Source organism: Aptenodytes patagonicus, chromosome 5 (genome assembly GCF_965638725.1).
Source record: "Aptenodytes patagonicus chromosome 5, bAptPat1.pri.cur, whole genome shotgun sequence".
Classification (NCBI taxonomy): Eukaryota; Metazoa; Chordata; class Aves; order Sphenisciformes; family Spheniscidae; genus Aptenodytes; species Aptenodytes patagonicus.
This window is the reverse complement of record NC_134953.1, coordinates 82,972,212-82,995,450: the sequence shown is the minus strand read 5'-3', so window position 1 is coordinate 82,995,450 and position 23,239 is coordinate 82,972,212. Positions and strand designations below refer to the sequence as shown.

Below are 23,239 nucleotides of genomic sequence, written 5' to 3'. Positions count from 1 at the left end.
GTCAAATTTTTTAGTCGAATGACCTGCAAAGATGAGATTTGACATGCAAGTTCATTAAATAAAAATGAAGACACTGCAAATAAACAAGGAAGTGGTGGAGCTATGTATGTTCTATGTAAAGATGGCCATGCAGAGTGACCTCTACCAAATCATTTCAGTGCTCTGCCGATATGAATACTAACAGACCAAAGAACGGTTGTACCTCAGACAAAAATGAAAGAGAGTGTGAAAACGGCTGATCTCTTGATTATTTGAATTAGGAGTTCCACCTCCTCGGGCAGATGCATTTAATGAAAACATACAAAGTAATTCAATATGTGTTTATACAGTAAAGCTGGTCAACAACAGTTAGTATTCATTAATTACTATAGGAAGTTGCCACTTAAATACGTCACAGCGAGAGTCCAGCCTGTTTCTATAAGCACGTCGTTGCAAGAGATCTCCAGAGAGTTTCTTCCTCTCTCACAAAGACTCTGGAGATTCTAGATGACCACAGATACATGTTTGTCTAAACTGTCCTTTTAAAAATCAGCACTGATTGGATTAACCACAGTTTATATTTCCTTGGGAATCGTCAAGATTTATTCCTAGATTAAGCCTGCTTTGCTCTTTATTGTATTATTAATTAACGTGCAGTGGATTAGTATCCTCTTCACAACAAGCTCCCTCAGCCTTTTTCCTAAACTAAACAGATGTCCTCCAGCTTTTTGAGAGGTCACTTTTTAAACACCTCTTATTCTTCTGTCTCTGTCTTTAAAGCCACGTTCCCAGAGAACAATTATTTTTTTTGCGCCTTACCGCAAAAAACCCCAAAACAACCACCTCTGCTGAGCCAGGATGTACTGCCTACGCAGCCTATGGCAGCCCCCGAGAGGTCTAACCCCGCCATCCGCGGCTCCAGCTCTTCCCCTTTAACGCGAACCGCGAGGCACGAACACAGCACCCACAAACACCACCCACAGCGGGGTGCAGCCTTCGGGGTACCGGCTACCCAAAAGCCTAGTTCTACGCGGCCAGGTGACGCGTGACTTCTCCCGGGGGAGGATTACGCTGCAAACCGGTAAGACTCCTCACGCCGGCGGAGGGTCTTTATCTGCCGCCGAAGAGAGAGCGGCTCAGGCGGGGAGCGGCCCGGCCCCGCTTCGCCTCCAGCCCTCGGAACAGCCCGGCACCCCTGCCCGCGGGGCACGCCTCGGGGTCCCCTCGCGTGTCACGCACTCATAGGCACCCACCCGCCCCCGCTCCCTGCCCCAGCTTCATGGCCCCCGTTACGCCCCCCGCCCCCCCCGGTACCTGCACAGAAAAGCGGCGACGCTCAACACTGAAGCCCCTAGCAGAAGCCGGGAATCGGTCGACGACCACCTCGGCGTCCTCCACGTTGGGGTTGTCGATGCCCAGGAGGCGCGTGCGGGAGGCGCCGACACGCAGGCTGCCGAAGCTGAGGAACGGCGGCCGAGAGAAGTGGCTCAGAACCAGCACGGCGGGTTCTTCGTCCGCGTCCTCCTCGCCCCCCCGCGCGGCCCAGCGCCGCCGCCTAGGGCTAGCGGCGGAGCTCAGCTCCCACACCGCCGCTGCGGGGAAGAAACCCGCGGCCATGCCCGGGGCAGAACCCCGGAGCGGGACCGGCTCCAGCTCTCCTCACAGCCGGGCGCTCCGTCACCGCACCAACCGCCGCGCCTCCGCCCGCCCGTTCAAACCCGGCGCCCCCGCCAATCCCCGCGCGGGCCCGCCCCGCCCCGCCCCGCCCCCTCGCTTCTCCGCCAATTAGCGCTGGGCGTTTTATTTAAACGGCCCGACCTCGCCGGGGCAGGAGAGAGGCGCCACCGCGCGGCGGCGGGAGGCAGCGGCCCCGCCCAGCGTGCGTGAGGCGTCCCGTCGCGGAGCCGCGCGGGGAGGCGGCCCCCGGCTCGGCGGCCCCCGGCTCGGCGGCCCCCGGCTCGGCGGCCCCCGGCTCGGCGGCCCCCGGCTCGGCGGCCCCCGGCTCGGCGGCCCCCGGCTCGGCGGCCCCCGGCTCGGCGGCCCCCGGCTCGGCGGCCCCCGGCTCGGCGGCCCCCGGCTCGGCGCTGGGCCGCCGGGCCGCCGCTTCCGCCTCGAGCAGCAAGAAACGGCAAAAAAGCGACCCCAGTTAAAAACAAAAACGAAACAAGTGAAGCCAAGAATTTTTCTAAATAAATTTAATTTGCAAAATATTTTAAAATAAAAAGTAGAATGAGACGCGCACAAATTTGATGAAAAACGTTGCCTCATCTGTTTATCTTTCATGAGCTTTAAAACTGAAAGACATACAGAATAGTGTGTTTCCATGCTGTTTTAAAAAAAAAGGGGGCAGAAGTCAAAACTTAGCGCAAGCACCGCTGCAAGAAATCCTGTGAAGCGAGCAATGTTAAGACAAAAGAACTTTACTTCTCCATAACAAACAAAATTACACATAGGACTGAGTACTTCTACGTTTACAGTACGCTTCCTAACTTCTCCTTACAGCAAAGAATTTCCCCTAAAAGGACTTTACTTAAAGACTTCCATCTAAAATATCAACCTATACAGATCACATTTAAAACACATTATCTCATATACCAGTGACAAAATATTGAGTTTATTTCACCTTATTCTTTCATATAAAAGGACCAACATTTAAACATGATCAAAATGGTTATGGGGGATTAAAAAAAAATTTGCCATTGTCACCTTTAATCCATCAAATCCTTTTAAACCAAAACATTTCTTATGAACCATGAAAAAGATCCTTATGGGCTTAAGCAAAGTGGCTGCCCTGCACTATATTCTGCCAGTGTCATTCTTCAATGCATACGTAAAAAAAGATCACACATGACAGCAGTCACAAGGACCTACAGATAAATGCTGTCTATTTCCCTTAAGCTCCAGTCATATGGAGAACATGCAATCTGGATCAGTTATGCATGTATGCTCAATATAGAAAAATTTCACATCTTTTTTATTGTTTTCAGGGAAAAAAACCTATTCATCTACAACAGGCTGTTCAGAATTCATTCATAATTCTACATTCATGACCTTCTACACTGAAATTATTTTAAATTTAAAAATTCAAGGGTCATTTATTCCTTAGCACTCCATAACACATCTCATGTTCGATCGAGCACGCTACGAGGCGATTCCTTTGAAGCATTCTTCAGAGTTCTGGATGCTCTTTCACGTTTGTTACTAGGGAAATAAGCTTAGCTCTTCAATGATACCAAATACATCTTTTGTCATTGTGTTCTGGCATGACCCATCTTCAAAAATACCCGAATTATAATCCAGACTAAAGTAGCACTATATTTTTAAGGAAACCACAGCCTTACAGAAGATATATTATCACCATTACAATTACTGATGTTCAGCATATAAAGAACCCATGAGAGCCATACCTCTGTAGGAAAAGTGTCAGTGCTCAAAGAAGAAATTCCAATATAAATAAATAAACCGAACATAAAATCCACTTAAAGAATTAAAGGCAGTAACCCAGTCAACAACCAGAAATTTGTTCAGCAAAAAAATACGGAATTCAATGTTTAAACAGAACGAGTGCAGGAAGTTCTCAGAACCCCGTAGCAGTTTAGAGTACCAACACAGACTCTACTCTTCTCCCCAAAGGTCAGCATGTGGAAAAGACCAACTTTTTGCAATGTGCCACTGATCATTCTTTAGAGATATTTTTAAGAGAGACCTGCTTCTTCCTTCTTTGGCAACAAAAGGTCCACTGAGTCAATGACTGCCAGATAAAACATAGCCTTTATTGTAAAAGCACCCTCCAGATCAAGAGGACATGCACTCTTGAATGAGTACATACACATATTAAAATGGAGGCACCAGACACCTAAGGAGTTTCGACCCATGCAGCTGTGAGGTGCAGATCTCTGCCCCTCAACTCCAGTCCTCTTAAGAGGAACTGTCGTCCATCAAGCAGAGATCAGCTACTTCCACCTACCAAATGAAGTGCCAGTCCATGAAAATTTACTTTGCTCATATATGAATTTTAAATAGATGTAAAGCCATAAGTTTTATAGCTCATGATATTAAAAAAATAAAAACTATGTATCTAGCACATAAGCTTTCCTATTTTCTTTCACTGTCAACTGGCAATGATCCAGCCTGACCAGCAGGTAAAAACACTAACTAGTAGGGTTATCTGCAAACAAAAGAACGCCAAAGAACTAGTAGGTAATTTTTTCCAGGAATGACTAGTAATTCTGGTGACCCAAACAGCAAAGATAGCACTCGTTTTTCTGAAAAATGAGTCCTTTTATAGTCTGTTTCTTGTTGGGCACCCAAAAACATGAAGCCCTTTGGAAGATACTGACCTTAATGTTTTCTGAATAATCAACTGCACTGGAGAAAAAGCCATTATTCAGAATATATATAAAAGGCACAATCATGAAAGAATTTTAAAAAGGACATTATCAAGTAAACATGCTCCAAATTCCATTTTAGTATTTTCCTAGGGTGCCTTCCGAACAGACTGGATTTTAAAACAAAAAATTAGTTACCAACTATTTTTAAGCCACTGTTTTGTCAAAATCCTACAATACTTTTTTCTACTGTAGGGCAAAAAAGACAATAAATAACAGAGTTAGGCTTTTTAGTCTGAGAACTGCACTGACACCATTGATGCCGGCTTATTTTTAACAGTACAATTACAAATGCTGGAAATCATGTTTCATGTCCACATGCGGTAATATGAATATGATACATACATGTCAACTTGAAAACTACACATAAAACAACAGTTTTCAAGCCATGGAGTGTAAAGATGACAGAAACAGTTTTATTTTGAAAGGAGATGAAGGCGGAGTTAGAAAGCAGGAGGGGTAGTACTTGATAGTGTCCTTTCAGAAGGTGGCATTCAATGGCCTCGTTATTGCTGTGTATTTGCCAGTATTCAGCTTCTTATCAGATATATTTACAGCATGTCAGTCTGAACATTCCCAGAGCACAGCTCTAAATTTTACTTCAGAGATACAAACATAGAACAGTTAAACATATGTAGTCCTGTTTCAGAAACCGAACTTCTAAAGTTTAGGACTTCTATTGTGCTTCTTTGGCTAAGTCCTATTTAAATACCGGTAACACTTAAAATTCTATAACTCTGCCACTATTTAACAGCTAACAGAAATCTTTGGTGTTTAGGTTAAGAATCCATTAGGGTACAAGCTTCAAAATAAGAACATTCAGGCAGCTCTGGCCCCTCTCCTGCAAACTGCTCAACGCTGAAATAGATGGGGATTAAGAGAATCTAACACCGAAGTATTTGAATAGGATTTAAAATGATCCGTGCCACTTAAGAGTTTATAGAACTGTGATGATAAAAGAGCTTTTCACCACAGATCACTTGTTCTCAGGTCACTGGATAAATTTAACGGTTACAATAATACAGATACGTCCAGTTTCCCATTTTAAAGTTTCCTTAAAATAATAATTTAAGAATAGGGAAAACTGGGGAAAATTTTGTCTTAATATGTAATTCTTGTGAGAAATAATGAAGATCATAAAATTACTTCAGATACTTTCTTTGGCATAATATTCACCAAACAAACACAGAATAATTATTTTTAAAGTAGGCTTAAAATAGAAAGCTTGATGAGGTTAAATTATACTAGATTTCATGGTGAATTACACTAGACTTGTAGTTCAAAATGGTGCTTTTGGAAAAAACCCTTATGTCTAGTAAAGAAAAAGCTAAAAATAATTAAAGACATAAAATACTCTCAAGAGTTTGACTTTGTTTTATAAACACAGTACAAGAAAGTGAGAAACAAAACAATTTCATTAGCAACTGACAAGAGATGTATAATTACTGATTATTTCTTTTTTTAAATAGAAGTTGAGTACTGTTCAGGAAATAATAGCCTTTAAATTTCTCCTCTATCACAGATAACCTGAAAATGGGCATGCTAATGTGGGTCCCTGGTTTAATTTATACTCTAACAAGGATAAACCATGCCAATCCTTTATGACTGTTCATAGATTAAAATGACCTTGCAAATATTCCCATTTCTTTCAAAGTTAGAGTGTGGGGCACACTTTAGAAGACAAACAAGATTGAAAAAGCAAGAAAAAATGCATATTAAAATTATATAGGACTAACTGTAGAAAATCAGACAATACCATCGTCTAGATCTTTCCACATAATTCAGTATTAGAGATCAAGGAAGAATTAAGAGGCCAAATTTAGGCAGCCTAATTATACTCAGGGAGATCACCAAACACTCTGTTTAGTGTCTTCATAAAATATCTGAATCACTTTTCAGAAGAATCTAGTACCTGTGTCCATTGGCTAGGCTCCAGTGTCCGGCAGACTTTAAAAACCTCCAAAAATGCCTGAGGGTTCAAGTAAAATTATATTTTAATTTCTATGTGAAACATAATTCGAAGTTTGTGTTTTATATCCCTGCCTGCCCTTACAACTTTTAATGAATTTGATAATAGTCTTTATTCTTCCAGAATGCTTTCTATTACACTTAAAACATTAATTCAAAGTGAGATGCAGAAAGGCAAACATTTTTTTTAAATTAATAGCCAGATATGTAATTACATTTTTCAGCCACTATCCTTAAAAGATATTTCAGAGCATAATTTTTAAAAGACCATCTATAAGATTTTTAAAAACTCTTAAAATCACAAGAAACACTCTTTCAGTATGCATCAAAATGTGCCTAAATGTTCAAATATTATGTAAACAAACCTGTTTTTCCAAAACTATGCAGAAGACTCATGAGCCCAAATAAAATATAAAATATAAATCTTAATTGCCATATCAGCCTTCTGTTGGCTAATGGCTTAGTAAATTAGGTGGAATGTTACGGTCTGATCATGAATGTTCATTGTTTGAAATATTCTGTACAGTAGGAGCTGTATCTAGCCCCAGTAGAGTTCCAAGATACGACTGGTCTCTAGGATCCAGCATTTGCTCAGGCCTTACAGGATGAACAATATTTGCAGGTTGTGGAGTAAGAGTATATTTCTCTAGAAATGATAGATCTGTTGCTCGTTGATAATCTGTCTGCTCAGGCTGTGGAGGAAGAATGCCATGTGACTGAGTGGTATGCTGTACTAGATCAGCTTGTGGATCGGACATCTGAACTGGTACCAGAGTCACAGGCACACATACTTCTGTAGATACATCCTGTAGCAAAGTTTTGGCTTCTGATTGATATGCTTTGGACTGTTCCACATACTGTTTAGCCTCAGTTTGGTAAACTTTGTCATCAGAGGTGTACTGCACGGGTAAAGAGACTAGCTTTTCCTCTGAAGAAGATGTCAATGCCTCTTCTGCAGCCTTTGATCCATGAACATGATCAATATGGTATTTCAGCTTGTCTTTTCGTTTAAATGTTGCATTGCAGTGTTGGCAATTAAAAGGTCGAGCATCTGAATGAATAACCATGTGTTTTGTTAATGTCTTCTTAATTCTAAAAGACTGATTACAGATTTGACATTTGTAGGGTTTCTCACCTGTAAAGACAGAGAAGAATTAGTTATTCTGAGTAACACCATGTCACACATAAATACGCAAATACATACATGGATTGTGGCATAGAGACCTAGTATAAAACAATTTTACTGAAAACAAAGAGCATATGTTTAGCATCAATTTTGGAATCAAGGGAGCCATTAGAAGTTTGTTTAGAAGTTATATTAGCATACCCTTCTCCTTACATACAATTCTCTCAATACTTGGGATTTCTGTCAGGTACACACAAAGACAATCAGAATATAAACCAAATAAAAAAGAACAGTCTTTAAACTGTTATGATACATGAGCTCAATTTGTACTTCTACATATTTCCAAAGGACAATGATTTCCCTAAACGTAAGGCAGGAAAAACAAAGTCAAACATATAAGGACATAAACCTTTCTAAAGAGATTTCAACTCCTTGTTTAGATTACCACTTGAAATGTAGTATTCTCTGGACCACAAAAATGATTAGGAGGTCTGGATAAATTTGGCAAGAACATACACCAGTAAACTAAAGGAAGAGGTGTAAAGAGCATACCACAAACCTGTGTTGAGGATTATCAGTATTTCAACTAATACCTTCAGAAGGTAGTATTCAGGAATGACCAACATATGAGAAAGAATAAAAACTCTTGCTGCTTCCTGCTACTCTTGCCCTGAATGCTCAAAAACCATAATGAATTAAATAATTCCATCAATGTTGATGCATAAAAATACATTCCTACATGTTTTGTGGTTTTGTTGGGATTTATTTTACTTTTACCTGAATGTGTCCTAAAATGCATTTCCAAACTTGATTTCCCTTTAAAAACTTTCTTACAGACTTCACACTGGTGAAATGTTGCTTTATATCTTTAAAGAAGAAAAGGCATTTCATGTTAGATACTTTTTTTTTTTTTAAACCAACTAACAATAAAGCTACATGCACAGTCCTTTCTGAAATCTTTAACTGCAAAATAGCTAAATATCAGTTTCCAAATTTCCTCACTTATGTTCATATTTCCTGGCATCTGCATACCAATAAGGTCAATTAAGATGCTTTTCGATATTCAATCTTACTCTCTGCTGAGATTGGCACTTAGTATTCAAAGAACAAAAGCCACTAAAACTTCTTTTCTGACCCCAAAAATATCCTTAAGTAACAGTTTTTGCTCAACATCCACAAGAGGCTTTCACTTTGGCAGAATTATGCCATAAATACAGTACTAGGAATGGTTTAGGCTACTGGCTACCAAGAAAAAACAAAGGGAATAAGCAGATAATGTACTACACTTTCAACACAGACACGTCTATAATGGCTTCTACACAATGCTAATGAGTACAAGCAGTTAAAACACATCAATTGAAAAACAACTAGGTCTCAGTTTATTTGAAAATCTCCAAAAGCCTTATTTTTGGAGCTCAAGAATTTAAAAACCGTATTGCAATTTCAATTTATAGACATAAATTGGGTTTCAAAGTTTTTACCTACTTTCAGAGCCACTAATCTGCTACCAGCTTCTAAAATACCTAAGTGTGGGATAGTGCTCACGGTGCTTAAATGATGTCTAATAATACAGTCTTAACTAGTCTGCAATGACAATATTACAGCAAACCATCGATTTAGAACAACATTGAGACAGCTAATTGACAGATTAAAATTTGATCCTTTTTTATGTTTTTATTTTATTTACTTAATTATGCTACAAAGAAAATATCTTGCTTAAATTGTGAAGGCAATTTTCTGACATCCACTTCAAACCATAATAATGATATCTCTATCAAAGACTAAGGGAACAGGCATGACAAACACACAGACTATTAGAATTCTGCATGAACATGCAAGTCCCAACAAAATCAGTACAGTATAGAAGTATTTACGCAGTTATAAAAAATCCACACTTACTTCTGCCAAACTTTTTCTCCCAGATGAACACTTTTATAATGAACAGTAAGGTGATCTCTACGGCCAAAACATTTTCCACACTCCTCACACTGATGTGCTTTTTCACCTACAAGGGCAAAATTCAATAAATTTTGGTTAAATCTTCTGGAACTTATTAAATGTCTAAGAGCTGTCATTGTAAGACATACAGTAGATCCATGTTCACAAAGTCTGCCAATCAAGCTCTTCCATACCTTACTCAGAGAAGGATTCTCTGCTATCAAAGAACAAAATTCAGGAAGTAGGTTGGTTCTATCAGAGTAAGAATTTTTACCACTTGTTATATGTGACTATTACTGACCGTTTGTCATTTCTACAAAGAAATTCACGTTCATGAGTTAAGAAGACACTTCCCCAAACACCCACTACATGAGAGGTACAAGTGAATGACTAGGAATCTACTCTCTTCATTATGACCCAAAATGTGGTATCTTCAATAATTCAGGGGCTTTAAAAGAGAAGCGTATTTAAACACACCAATTATTTTCAGATACTAATTTTTAGAACTTAAAATTACATCACAGTATTTATCTTTTTAATTATCCTGATTGACATAGTTACCTTTTTGTTTTATGCTGCTGCTTAAAAGTATCTTGATTCTTTTTAGTCATCTTGAGATCTTCCACAAAGTGGCAGAATATTTCTTCTCATGTAAGTAGGAGGAGTGTGGACAGTCAAAGAATGTAACTTTCTAGAGGGGGGAAAAGCAAATAGAGTAGAAAAGAGGATTTTTTTTTTTTGTACTTGAGTTTTCGAAGATTTCTTTATTTTATAGCAGACATTATGATTTCAAACACCAAAAAAGAAGCTGTCCTTCAAAATAAAGGCTCAGGAAGTTTAGACTCTGATCACTTTCATATTTTCATGCTGCCTAGAAAGTATTTTGCCTCCTAGAAGGCCACATTCCCTTTGGATCCTGTTCTGAAAAAGGAAAAGTCCCTAGTGAATCTTTGCTCTTCCTATACATTTGATAAACTTTCTGCTCTCAGTGCAACAGAAAGATTTTTTTTTTTTCCCTCCTGATCATCCCCATCTGACTGTTCTCAGGGTTGCCTCCCACCACTTTCCTTCCTTCCCTCTTCCCCATAACAGAGACTTCAGAAACACCTCTCTGATGTTCTTACATTAAAGTGATCAGTGTACAAACTTTGACTGAGACTGTGACAGCTTCTTCTGTGTTGTGGTTATAACGTTTCACACAATTGCTATTAAAAAAAAGAAATCGGAACTCATTAAAAAAATCCTCCTTTTTCACTTTTGCTTTTTTTATTATTATTTTTAAAGCAATTCACTGTTACATGTTTTTGACTGTCCCTCGGCTTTCTATGTTAGCATGGAGGAAACACTTGGCTTTTAAACGCTGAAAACATGTAAGATTAACCCTACGTTAGTAGACCTTAAAAACAGTGAGAGGAACTTTTATCAGGCCTAAAACATTGCATGTACTGAAAAAAAAAATCCATAATTAATTTTTTATTTGATCTTATTTCAAAATAGTAATTTCAAAGCCAATTTTCAAAGCAAATGCCTACCTGAGTGTATTTTTTTGTGTTTTGTCAGATGGTCATGCCGAATAAATGTTTTCCCACATTCTTCACATTCATATCTCTTGTCATCATGGTGGACTCTTAGATGAAGTCTGTATATTTATAAGTCATAAATATAACCATAAAATGCAATTTTGTTAACATAATCTGTACTGCTAATTCAATGCAAAATACCAGAAAACACAGTCTTTAATGCTTCACACAAATATCAGGAAGTAACTTTCAGTTGAGGTATGCTTAAACTGCTCTTAGAAAGCAAGAGAGAAGAGAGCTAAACTCTCATATCTGACGTTAATTTAGCAGGATATTTTAGTCCTCTGCTTATTTTCTCTTTGAATAACAAAGAGGCAAAAGTTTTAAATGTGCAAGAAAGTCAACTTTGATACCAGATTTGTATGGGATTCTGTCTGTGTTTAAACCACTAACGTCTTGTATTAAAAATTAAATGACTTCTCACAGGTTATTAATATATTTTCAATATTTAAGCATGTTTAAAGCATTTACTAATGCTCTCAGAGCTGGAATAAATCAAACCCCATACATTACAAAGAATTATGTTGATAACATGAATGCATATATATCACCAAATAAGCGAGACAGTTTAGGAGCTTATTTAATAAAAACCTGTACCTGTAAGAGCTTCCGTGACGAAAACTCTGCCCACAAATACTACAAAGATGAGGCTTCTCTCCACTGTGAATTCTCAGATGTTCTTTCAAAGTTGTTCTGTTTAACAAAGGCAGTAAAATTTCATTTTAAGCAATGTCACTGCCACTTTAAAGTGAAACAGACTATAAATTTCTCAATTTCTTTAACTCTGATGGATCACAATATATCCAAATAACGGCATCAATTTATTCAGATACACACACTCAAAGGCAGTATGGCAACCTATCTACTATTTACTGAACCAGCTGGGTCTAGAAACAATATAAGCAAAGAAACAAAATGTCCCAACATACATTTGGACAACATACATTAAAGAAAATATCATTTTCGACACTATTTTCTATGTAATAATTTCCTTGTTACTATATGTATAAAGCCAGAGCTTTAAAGTCAGACTTGAAGGAAATCTAGACCATGGATGTTAATTTAACTTAACTCAGCACAGAGCTTATTTAAATACATATATATTTATACACACATACATATGTATACATATGCAAGTCTACTTTTACTATCACATTTCCGATGTTAAAAAAAAAAAAGCGCATGCAGGTGAAAATTCCTCTCAAGCACAGGAATCAGACAATAAAATTTACTGTATACACAGCTGGTAAGTGTGTGAACTAAACAAAAGAGAAAATTCTTTCATCTCCTTCCAGTACTTATAAATATTATTTTTCAAAGGTATTTTTTATGCTTTACACAAAATTTTTATCTTTTCTAATAAGAGCAACAACATTTAAATATTCAACTGCCTTACATAACGTAAATGAAACTTGAAGTGTATGAACATATTGACTTTTTTTAAACAGAAATTCTTCTTGCAGTTCAAAGTGGGCTTTATAGAGTTGAAAGACTATCTGTTACAGCTTGTTTGTGTACTATTTCATTATTGCATTAGTGCATTTTCTTTTAACACATGCATACTCTATTGACCAAACTACTAGAAAATACACACCACCAACAAAACCCATTAGGGACAGATCTTCCCCTTACAATACTTCCAGGGGTCTTTGCCAGTCATTGGAAAAAAAATTAAAAATCAAGAAAACATACTGCAGTACGCAAACTCAGATCTTTTCATATTCCCCAAATAGAACATAACTAGAATCTTAGTCACTGTTATGGAAATGAAGCTGTATTCTGTCAAAATAAAAAAAAATTATAAGGCTTATTGTTTCAGAACCTAAACATAAATCACCATTTGGAAAACTTAAAAGATCTCCTTTATAGAGCAGTGCAAGACACCTGCACTGAAGCCATGTCAACAACCGTTTAAAATTCATATTTTTTTCCCCTCGTGTAGAATAGAAATGGGGGGGGAGCGAATCTTATTTCTACAGGTTTTCTATGCTCTTTTTCTGTATACTAGAATTTATGAGCCAACTTTTAGAGCTTCTACTTTTCAAAGTGCTAAATTAACATTTTTTTCCACCATTTAGAGAAGCAGCAGCAAAGGTTGTACAGTATTCCTCCATCTTCCATGAAACCATGTTTGTAGAAGTCCAATGTCTTCTTAGTCATTCTCACCAGTGTTCCTCATCTTCCTGTCCTCATCAGTATATTTACCAAAATATCTATGGCAGAAAACTCTTTCCCAAACAAATACAAGATGTTCTTGCACAACACAGGAACCCTAAGTGAAGTGAATTAGAGGTAAGACTTTCTTAATATAGTTCTGCCTCATAACTAATGACCTACAGTTGTCACCCTTAATTTTAGAGGTCATCAGAAAAATCACATGCTACCTGTGGCTCTGACGCTACCTTTTAATACACTAGCCCTCTGAAATGGTCTCATTTATGTTAAAAACCTCAAAGCTAAAACATATTCAGAATCAAAGCATTTGAAATATTTCTCTGTTCTGCTGAAGTTCAAGTAGTCACGCAACTCCTTACCGTTCCCTAACGGATTTTCCACAGATGAAACACGTCCATTTTCTCTTTCCTCCATGAGTACATTCTATATGGCGTTTCAGATTTCCTGTATCATTAAATTGGCGGCCACAAATATCACAAGGAAAAGGCCCTACAAGGAGACAGACACACATAGTATTATTAACTGTCAGTTAAACTAAACAAGATGCACAGACTGGTTACTTGTGAAAACCCTGATCAATTTACAAAGCAAAAATTTTGTCTAACAAATGATTAATGTTTAGTACAGTCAGCATACTTTAATTAGACTTTGTGCACTTTCTGCTCAGATAAGTTATTTCTAATACCTGGTATTTTGGCAAGTTTCATGATTGTAAAGCAAAAATTTAGAATTAACAGTCAAAAGTAATTAAGCCCACTTAGACTGTTTGAAAAACCACATTCCCATTATATCACCAATCTAGTTCCTACCCGGCAGAAATAATTAGTAGTAATAAAAAAGTCTTCGGAATACTTCAGGAAGAAAGAAGAAGGTCTTTGGAAAACTTCAGGAAGAATCTGACTCCATAGTTGAGAACCAATTTCATGCAAAAAAGTTTTAAAACAGAACTAACCTTACTTCTTCCCCCCAAAAAAAATTTTGCATTTGTTTAGATACAATACAATGCCTCAAAAAGACAGCTGAACAGAAAAGTAAAAAAACAACCAACAAGAAAAAAAAAAAGCAAACCAACTCCCCCACAAAACTGGAAAAGAGAGAACTAGAAAAGGAGGTGGGGTGGAAACCAGACTGATCAGGACATACAATGGTGGAGGAAGGTTTTACTTTAAATCTATTGTTTACATGTCAGAAGGAGGTTTCTATACCGAGATGGAATTTTTCTTGATGTTTCAGTCTTGCAAATCGGGATTTAAAGTGCTCTTCACAGTAGGTACACTTAAAGGGTTTATCCTGAGAGTGAAGGATCATATGCTCTTCTAAATGAGGTCTTCGAGTGAAAGATTTCTTACAAATCTAAAATGATAATACACTTTGTCAAAGATACATCAGTTATAACCAGATTTTTTTTCCTATCCATAAACTCTAACAGTTTAGTTCATCTGTTCTCTGCAGCAATATAAGATTAAACACGTATTCTTCAAAAGCATACTCTATCCCAACTTGTAAAGCCTTGCAGTCGACATAAAAAAATCTGTGTTCTACGTAAACCCTAGTGGATTGCACTATATAAATTAGGATGCCAACCCACAGCAGCCTAAATCAAACTACTGGCAACTTGTGCATACAGTTACATGTTCCACCCCGCCTTCTTTCTACTGACTCCAGCCCCTACCAGACTCTTTTTCTAGGGTGTTTCAACACAGTAACTCAGCAGAAAATAACCCAATGGAAAAAAAGCAAATAGCTTTGGCTTGGTTTTGGATATTGAAACAGCTCAGTTGGACTGTGGTAAAAGCTGTTGTAGTATAAGCTACTGTAGAACTAGTCATACCTGTTCCTTTAATACATGCTGTCAGAGAATTTCCCAGAGGAAATAAAGAGAAAATGCCAATACCATCACAGAAATAGAACTCAAAATATATTTTAGAGATACAGAACTTTTGCAATGTTAAAATTATGTGAGCTTTTTAGTACTGTTTTCAGATTAATCAAAACCTAAATGTACAAGAATTATTAGTAGTCATTAAAGTAAGCATGCAGTTCAATTACAGAATTGAAGCCACAGCTGAAATTTAGGCATTTAAACCAGGTATTACAATTTAACATCAGGGTCCTATACTTTACATAAACCAACAGTGCTCACTGATTTCCCTGTGAGACTGTTGCCATTGGTTATAACAGCTGAATTTAGTACTACCTAACATTAAATCGTGCAATCAGTTTCTCAGAGCACACCTGAATTAACACTCTCTTAGCCTCAGAAAATCAGCAGCAACAGCTTTATTTGTTTAAAACCTCATTAATGTTAAATATAAGTGTAAGAAAATCCATACCTGCAAAAAGTATAACAGCCTTTTAGCTTTTCTTTACTATTAATGCTCTACTGTTTCTGTGAATCTGTTTCTGTGAATTCCTCAAGGATTAAAGTATGGTCACCAAATCCTGGTGTCCACACATGGACTACAGCAAAACCAACAACCTGAGGAAATCCTGCAACTTATATCTGTGGCACCGCAGCCCTCAGAACATACTAAACAACCTGAAAAGAAAGTCACAGCTCCTAAGGGTTCTGCTGATTCTCCAACTGCTATAAAAGCTAAAATTCTACCGCTGCTTTCAATTCAAGTCCATTTTCAATGCACATGAGCAGTACAAGGGCAGCGGCTCACTTTTTAAAAATTTCTATTTAACATAAACTTAAAATTTTCAAAGAAAAAAACCCAAACAACCAAACCACAAAGTGTTTACCAAATCATTCATCTGGTAAGAGTACTTCCTGAGAAATGAACATCAACAACGTTGCACGACTGATTCCCGCTATTAAAATGTTTCTTATCTAGTAACAAACAGAATCTCTAATATGTTCACACAATGTAACTTCATCTGGAAGATAACACCCTTTGGTCAACCATGTAATACCTCCAACCATGGTACCATCACCAGCAGAATGAACACCACAAATTCCTACAGTTCATATCTCCCAACGTCCAATCTCCCAATGTTTATAAGTGAAAGTTCACAAACAAAGCAAGATGAGTAATTATGTTACGGCACCTAATATTACAGACACACAGGGGCGTATAGCAGTTTGCATAAACAAAACAGGTGCCCTAAAAAAAAAAAAAAAAAAAAGGAGTAAACCGATTCCCTTAAAAAAAACCCAACAAACCCCAACATTCGAAACCTTAAAACATTATTTGGCAGCAGACAGACAGAGAATGGAAGTTCTACAAACTCCTTTTTGCAGTAGATGCAGTTTCACGCATATAGCTCTCCCGGGGAAAATCAAGGAAAGGACTCTATGATTTTACAACTAGAGATAAATTTAGTACAAATTTACAACTGTTGATGTGCATATGGAGCTAAATCAGTGTGTTTCATACCTAACATATATTTTCCTCATTACTGAGAGAGCCTTCCCAAAAAGTATACTTTATGGTCAGTGTTTGATGTGCATAATTAACGGGATACCAAATACTCCGTTTTTAAAGTATTCATAACACTCAAGTCTAATCATCTGCAAATTGATGTATTTTAACAACAGTAATAACTGATCACATTAAAAAATAGTGCCTTTAACTATTTTAGAATTCAGTTTGGTGTTATCTACCCAGTCACAAGCTGTATATACAGATAAAGTTCAGTCTTTAAATCAGCACATAAAGAGGAAATTTATACCATCACTTACAAAGCTTACTGAGATTTCACAGAAACACATACCATATTTTCACTTAAGTATTCAAGTCACAAAACATAGTATCTATCTGAAAAAACAAAAAGTGCTGAAGTATTACTTACATCACATTTCCAACCTTCACTCTTTGTCTTCTTGATAGAAAGAAATTCTTGTACATTCTCTGGATGAAACCTAGGAGAAAGACAGAAGCTGAAAGTAGTTATAAACTTTCTACAGTGAAGATCACCCAAATACTAAATATCCATTTCTAAACTTTATGCGTCATGACAGTTGATCACCAAACCAGCAGAACAGAATACTGATAATTAAACAATTCTAAAGGCGCAAGTAACTGGAAAGCAGTGTTGACTATAGACTCCTGTAGAATCTCATATGACAATTGGTAAGACAGAGGACAGTTTTAATTATAATGCTTTATGGATATTTATAAAGAAAGGGAAAAAAAGCAGTATGTAAATAATAATACCTTATAATTAGACCTGTCATAAACAAATTATTCACCTAAAAGAATCTGCATGGAAATGGTTTATCCATCTATTATCATCAACAGTATAGCATAAACATCTAAAACCAAAGAAGGTATTGTACTCTTCCTCCAAATTAAAAGCAACACAGGTAATTATTAAGACTGTTGTGTTTTGACTGACTGTGCTAGCTAATCTGAGCATTCTAAAATTTTATAGTAAACACCTATGGTAGAACTCCCACAGAACTGCTACTGCTATTTAGTCAGTCCCTATGCACTCCTGACGGCAGGTTAGTTGATACTGTTAATCCCCATGTCCTTTGAAAAGATACTTATTTGAAAAACAGCTATAGAAATAATGCAGAATATGTTGTGTGCATACATACATTTATCTTCGCTTTTGAACTGAAAAAAACAATTCTTCAGAAATGCGAGACAAATTTGCTCATACTTGCCTCTTCACGTGCTTCGCTAAAGTCTTTTTGCTTGCATGCAGCTTATTGCAGTAGGGACATTTGTGTTCCTTTTTATGAAAGTCAGCATCACTAGAGTGTTTCTTTCTGTGCACTGTCAGGTTGGACTTTGTTGAATAGCGCTGATGACATATATCACACTCAAAAGGCTTCTCACCCGTGTGTACACGTGTATGGCTCTCATATTTGCCTATACAACAACAAAAAAAATCTGTTAGCATAAACTGTAACAGGTATCACCTACAATATACACATTTGGGGTTTGTTCTATAATATCTCTCTCAAATATGGTCAAGATCTAAGTGCCTTCCACACACATCTGAAGATTTCTACTATTCACTGAGTCTACCTCATGTGACCACTGAAAACCGCACAGTGATCACATATGCGTTTGATCCAAGGTTCCTCCACACACTTCCATCTTAACTATTTTTAAGATAAGGAGTAAAAATAAAAGGGGTCTGTATTACTGTTAAATCTGTGCGAGGGTCACAAGTGCCTCTTGTTCAACCGTACAGCATACTCTGTTCTTAAGCACTGAAAGTTGTACTACTACTCTTTCATTACACTGATTGTGAAGCACCTTTTCAGAACAGGGAACAGCCTTGCAACAAACTGGTATTTTTAAGGTACTTTCAAATAACAAAACACTGAAGGAATGATACAGAACCTTGCAAATTATCGATATTTGGGACCCCAGATATTACCATAAACAAAATACTACTCTCCCATTTCTTTCACACTGCTTGTATTCTCTCTTCTGTTTGCCAGTTTTTTTCTGAGGACAGAATTCAGTCCTACCCTGAGGATCTATCTACCTACCTAAAGTCAATAGCAGGCTCTCTGCTTTGTACTAGATAAATTTTTTTCTTTGTAGAATATGCATCATACTTCAGGGAGTTAAAGAAAAAAAGTACTGTAGCTCATTATTTTAAAATACAAGTCAATTGTCTACAGTAATACAAGCTTATAAAGAAATACTTTAAGTATCACTTGTTTTAATGCTATTTCTCATGTATATTTTGAGCACAAAACTAGTATTCTAAGTCATGAAAGTGCAAAGAGAAAAGGCCTTCCAATGTGTGCAAACCCAAAATGTACCATTACAACCCTAAATACTCACAAGCCATTTATTTCTGCAGAGTAGCCTTTCAATATTAACAACAAAGCTCTCAAATTCAGAAAATTTCCTATGTTGCTTTAAGATACGGCTTTACAAGTACAGTTAAGTCCCGCATTCTTAATGTTAAATAGCTTCTATGATATAATTTGTGACCTTGAAAAATTCATTTCACCTCAGCAAGTTAGGCACACTGTGTGTGAGTAGGAATTAACACACACACCAGCCCCACCCCATTTTCATAAACTCCTAAAATTTCAAAATTATTAAAGACACAATGTGTCTATTATAAAAACACCAAAAAAAAGCCTAACACTATGAGGAGCTGTTTCTTTCCTAATTCCCGTGATTGAAAGGAAGTCAATGCCTCATGAGACCATAATTCAACATTTATTCCAGCTGAAAGAACACCAAAATTCTGGAGTACAGTAGTAATTTACTTTTAATGTGGGGAAAGGAAGACAGGAAAGCTGGAATTTTGACTCTTCTGATATCCTGAGTAACTATACACCTAGATTTGACTCTAACATAAACGATCCTAACAGAACAGATTACGCTGACGAAGTATTACTTGGTGTTAACTACAGACCAGGAAAATCAAGCTAGAAGTCAGAGTGACTAGGTCCTAAGCATCTACACATCACGTAGAATAGAAGAATTTCGGGCTGTTTGACAATGGTGCTGTTTTACTTCAGCAATAATGACAGCTTTGTTACTTAATTTGGCAGAAAATACAGTACAAGTTTCAGACTTCATGCAATCTATCGTTTAATATCTTGCTATATCTCCCTCCTTTTTCAACGAAGCTTTTACATACCATGCTAACAACCAGAATCCAGAGCAGTGAAACAGATTTAGTATTTGCAGGTTTTTCAAATAATGCACTCAGTTCATTTATTGAAACTGTTTAGCACCACAGACATAACAACCTAATACATTCAGAAAAATTAGCAGCATACTGGATCAGTGAGACGATCCAGAAACTCTGATCTTCACTCTCTAGGACAGAGAAAAAGCTCAGTTTATGTCCCATACAAATAGCACCACCATATGGTAAAAAGGAAAGAGGTCAACCTAACTTGCTCTTACCTATTCGATCAAATTTTTTGTCACACTTGGGACACTGCAGTAGTTTTTTGCTACTGCTTTGAATGATGACTGGAGCTAAGCCTTCAGGAATATTTCCCACTGAATCAACTGCCTCAGAACCCTCTTCAGTATCATTCTGTTCTTTTTCACTTTGTTCTTCAGACTCCGAATCTTCACCTGACATTTCCTCTTCCTGTCCCTCTTCATCAGCATTGCATTCACTTTCACTGTCTTCAAATTCGCTTCTATCAGATGTTTCCTTGTCAGAACTGACTTTTTCCAAATTGCTGTCAGATGCATCACCACTTTCATTGTCACTGTTATCAAATTTAGCTGGACATTTACGGTTTCTTGTAGAACGTCTAGTGGAAAAGTCGGCCTTCTCAACCATTTTTAACCCATGTTTTCTTTCCAGTGAAAGAGATCTGTGGGCTTTAGCCAAATGATTTTCTAAGGACTTCTTGTAACAGAAACTTCGACCACAAAAAGTGCACTGATGACTATTTAATAGTTTACCTGTCAGTTCATTGAGTGTTTCTACTGGTCTAGGTGCATCAGTTACCACATCAGTCTGTACGTTAGAAACACTTTCGTTATTTAGTAACTTCACTGCATCTATGATATCTAAAAATTTTGCTGCTTCCAGCACTAACGGAATTTCATTTTTATATACAAAAAACTCAGAGGTGTAGAGAAACTCAAGCAAATGCTGAAAGACAGAATGAGTTACATGATCTAACGTGACGACATCAGTGCTTGGATTTTTGCTCAAACAGGCATGAAAATAACTACTCCCAACAGCCACTACAACTTTGTGAGCACTAAATTCTTTTCCTTCTACAATTATGAGTAAATCACAAAATGATGGATGTTTGTGTCTATCGTCATTTAAGTATTTAAGTAGATTTTTGTTATACTGCAATGAGCTTAGGAGCTTTCTTTGCTCTGATGACGGTGAAAGTTCTTGGGAAGATTCAAGCTGATCTGCCGGAGGTATTTCCGCAGACTTTGAGACAATTTCTTGTGCACAGTCTACTACAAGAATCTGTTCTGCAGTATCTTTCTCATGGCCAAGATGAACCTTTTCGTTTAGATTTGCAGCGAGCCGTCTCCTTTTCTTCATTGCAGAAGTGCAACTTTAAAATCAGGAGCTTCATAGGTGATTGGCAAAAAATTCTCGTGAAGACTTGGTTCAGCTCCAGACCTTGAGATAATACGTAACAGTAACTTCATAATCTGCAAAAGAATGATGATAAAAATTGCTCTTAGCACTTAACGGTAACTCCCCTTTTTTATTAATGCTTTCTGTATTTCACTCTTAGTTTTATCTACCCTTCATACCTTAAGCTTTTATTAAATTACTAAAATCTCCTCACTTCCCATTCCAGACCGTGGCATGACGCTACTCGGAGCAAGTGCACCGACACCGCCTACTATCAGACCTCAAGCGGCGGCTGAGGCTGGTTTTGCTCGTCTCCCGGACGCAGCCAGCCTGTGAAATACTCCGGGACGGGCGCAGGCTGTTGCTGTTGGCGTTATTACACCGAAGCGCATTCGCTTTCCGTTTAACTCCCAACACGGCAAAGCCAACCCTTCTGCTTTTCCCGCCGGGCGCGCGTCCCCTCGGGCCAGCCCGGAGACCCGCCCGGCGCCTGCCAGGGCGGCGGGGCCGCCCGGCGCGGCCCTCTCCCCGCGCCTGTCACCGCCAAGTGTCAAGCCCGCGGCCGGGCTCCCGCCTCCCTCGTCCCGGCCCGCGGCCGGCGCCTTTGTCCCTGCGCCGGCAGGTCCGCCGCGGAGCCGGGGGCCGGCCCGGGGCGGGGGGGGGGGGGGGGGGGGGCGCCACGGCTTCGGGCTGGGGGCAAAGAGGGCGCCCCGGACCCGCCCGTCTCACCGGGGCGGCCGCGAGGGCCCCCCCCGCCCCTGCCGAGCGGGACATAAGATAGCCGCGGCCGCCGCCGCCACCCCCCCCGTCCCGTCCCCTCTCGTCCCGTCCCCTCTCCACCCGCTGCCCCGGCGGGGCGGCCTGGCGCACCTGCGCGGCGCCGGGCGCTCCCCGCGGCCCGCTCGGCCGCTAAACGCCGCTGCACTCCGCGCCCCAAACCGCTTCCGCCGCTTCCGGGTCCCGGCGCCGCGCGCAGCCTCGCTCCGTGCGCCGGCGTGAGGCGGGGGGGGGGTGGGTGACGGCGTCGCTTCTGAGCATGCGCGAGCGCGGCAGGGCGGGCCCGGGTCTCGCCGCCGGGGCGGCCGGGCAGCCGGGGGCGGCGGCCCCGCCCCGCCGGGGGCCCCTCGGCAGGTCCCCGTCCGCCTCCTGCCCCTGGGCCGTTGGGGCGCGGCCGCCAGGCACGGCGGGGGCAGGGGGGACGGCGGCGGCGGCCTGCGGCGCGGCGCCGCGCCGGGAAATCGCCGTGAGCCGGGGACCGTGGCGCGGCTGCGAGGAGGGAGCCGCTCGCGTCCGTGACGGGCGCCTCTGGGCGCCCGGCACCCGCGGCCTCCGCTGAGCTTCAGGGCGGGCGGCGAGACGAGTTTGTCTGGCGCGGCCGCTGCGGGGCAGCCGTTGGCGGCGGGCCGCGCCGAGGGCCCGGGGTGGCGTGGGCCCCGCGCCCGCGCAAGGCGGCCGCAGGAGAACGCGCGCCGAAATTCACCCCCGTGCTTAAAAACGCCGCGTAAAAGCAAGGGATAGTGAGCTTAAAGAGCGGTCCGTTACCAGTGCCTCGGGATTTCCCTCTGCCAGTAGCTTTCCTCAGCAACAGTATTTCGCATTTGCCTTTTAGAGCCTGTGAAATTCAGAGTTTCCGTGCTTGCCGGGGGGCGGCGGGACAGCAGGCCCGCCGGTGCCCCGCGCCCCCCCCGCCGGTGCCCCCCGCAGGCCCGCCGGTGCCCCGCGCCCCCCCCGCCGGTGCCCCCCGCAGGCCCGCCGGTGCCCCGCGCCCCCCCGCCCTCGGGCGAATATCCGCCTGGGGGTGCAGTTCATCAGCGTATGGGAAGACGTTCATCTTTATGTTAATTATATTTTTAATATAATCTGTTAATTATGTATATTATATATAAGTAATACATCTTTACGTATATTCTTACATTTTTAGTATTTTCTGTTAATTATATATAAGGGTACTAATTGCTAGTGACAACATGGCCCTGAAAATGAGTTTGTTTTTCTGAGAGCTTTAAAGAAGAAGTATTATGTTAATGCAGAATTAAACTTTATTCCACGGCGTGTGTTCTGTATTTACGAGTGTGATT

General features: G+C 40.0%; 2 protein-coding genes across 4 annotated transcripts in view; both read right to left on the bottom strand.

Moving 5' to 3' along the window:
* The window catches only part of ASPM (assembly factor for spindle microtubules), a 31,065-nt gene extending 29,469 nt beyond the window's left edge, over positions 1 to 1,596 (bottom strand). Inside the window, exon 1 of the mRNA XM_076337996.1 lies at positions 1,294 to 1,596. Coding sequence (XP_076194111.1) covers positions 1,294 to 1,596 — 303 coding nt within the window. The remainder of the gene's footprint in view (positions 1 to 1,293) is intronic.
* A 4,129-nt stretch (positions 1,597 to 5,725) lies between these two features.
* Positions 5,726 to 22,095, bottom strand: ZBTB41 (zinc finger and BTB domain containing 41). Of its 3 annotated transcripts, XR_012995359.1 has the most exons (12): positions 22,032 to 22,095; positions 20,000 to 21,235; positions 17,773 to 17,980; positions 16,953 to 17,022; positions 14,360 to 14,507; positions 13,514 to 13,643; positions 11,577 to 11,672; positions 10,932 to 11,038; positions 9,361 to 9,466; positions 8,239 to 8,327; positions 6,701 to 7,470; positions 5,726 to 6,336 (listed from the first exon to the last, which is right to left on the bottom strand). XR_012995359.1 is itself a non-coding variant. In XM_076337993.1 (11 exons), the coding sequence occupies exons 2-11, from the start codon at positions 21,120 to 21,122 to the stop codon at positions 6,827 to 6,829; spliced, it is 2,721 nt and encodes a 906-aa protein (XP_076194108.1). In that variant the 5' UTR covers positions 21,123 to 21,235; positions 22,032 to 22,095; the 3' UTR covers positions 5,726 to 6,826. The 3 variants fall into 3 exon arrangements, 2 of the variants coding, with proteins under 2 accessions (XP_076194108.1, XP_076194109.1); XM_076337993.1 differs by having other exon boundaries at positions 5,726 to 7,470; XM_076337994.1 differs by lacking the exon at positions 22,032 to 22,095 and adding an exon at positions 21,341 to 21,371 and having other exon boundaries at positions 5,726 to 7,470.
* Positions 22,096 to 23,239: the final 1,144 nt, after the last annotated feature.

Bases quoted from the DNA above. Each gene is read 5' to 3' on its own strand.
- ZBTB41 (XM_076337993.1), bottom strand. From the start codon at position 21,122: ATGAAGAAAAGGAGACGGCTCGCTGCAAATCTAAACGAAAAGGTTCAT. The intron at 17,023-17,772 runs GCAAGTATGAGC...TCTTTCTCCTAG, and splicing joins TTAGCGAAGCACGTGAAGAG to GTTTCATCCAGAGAATGTAC. The intron at 14,508-16,952 runs GTAAGTAATACT...TTATCATTTTAG, and splicing joins GTGAAGGTTGGAAATGTGAT to ATTTGTAAGAAATCTTTCAC.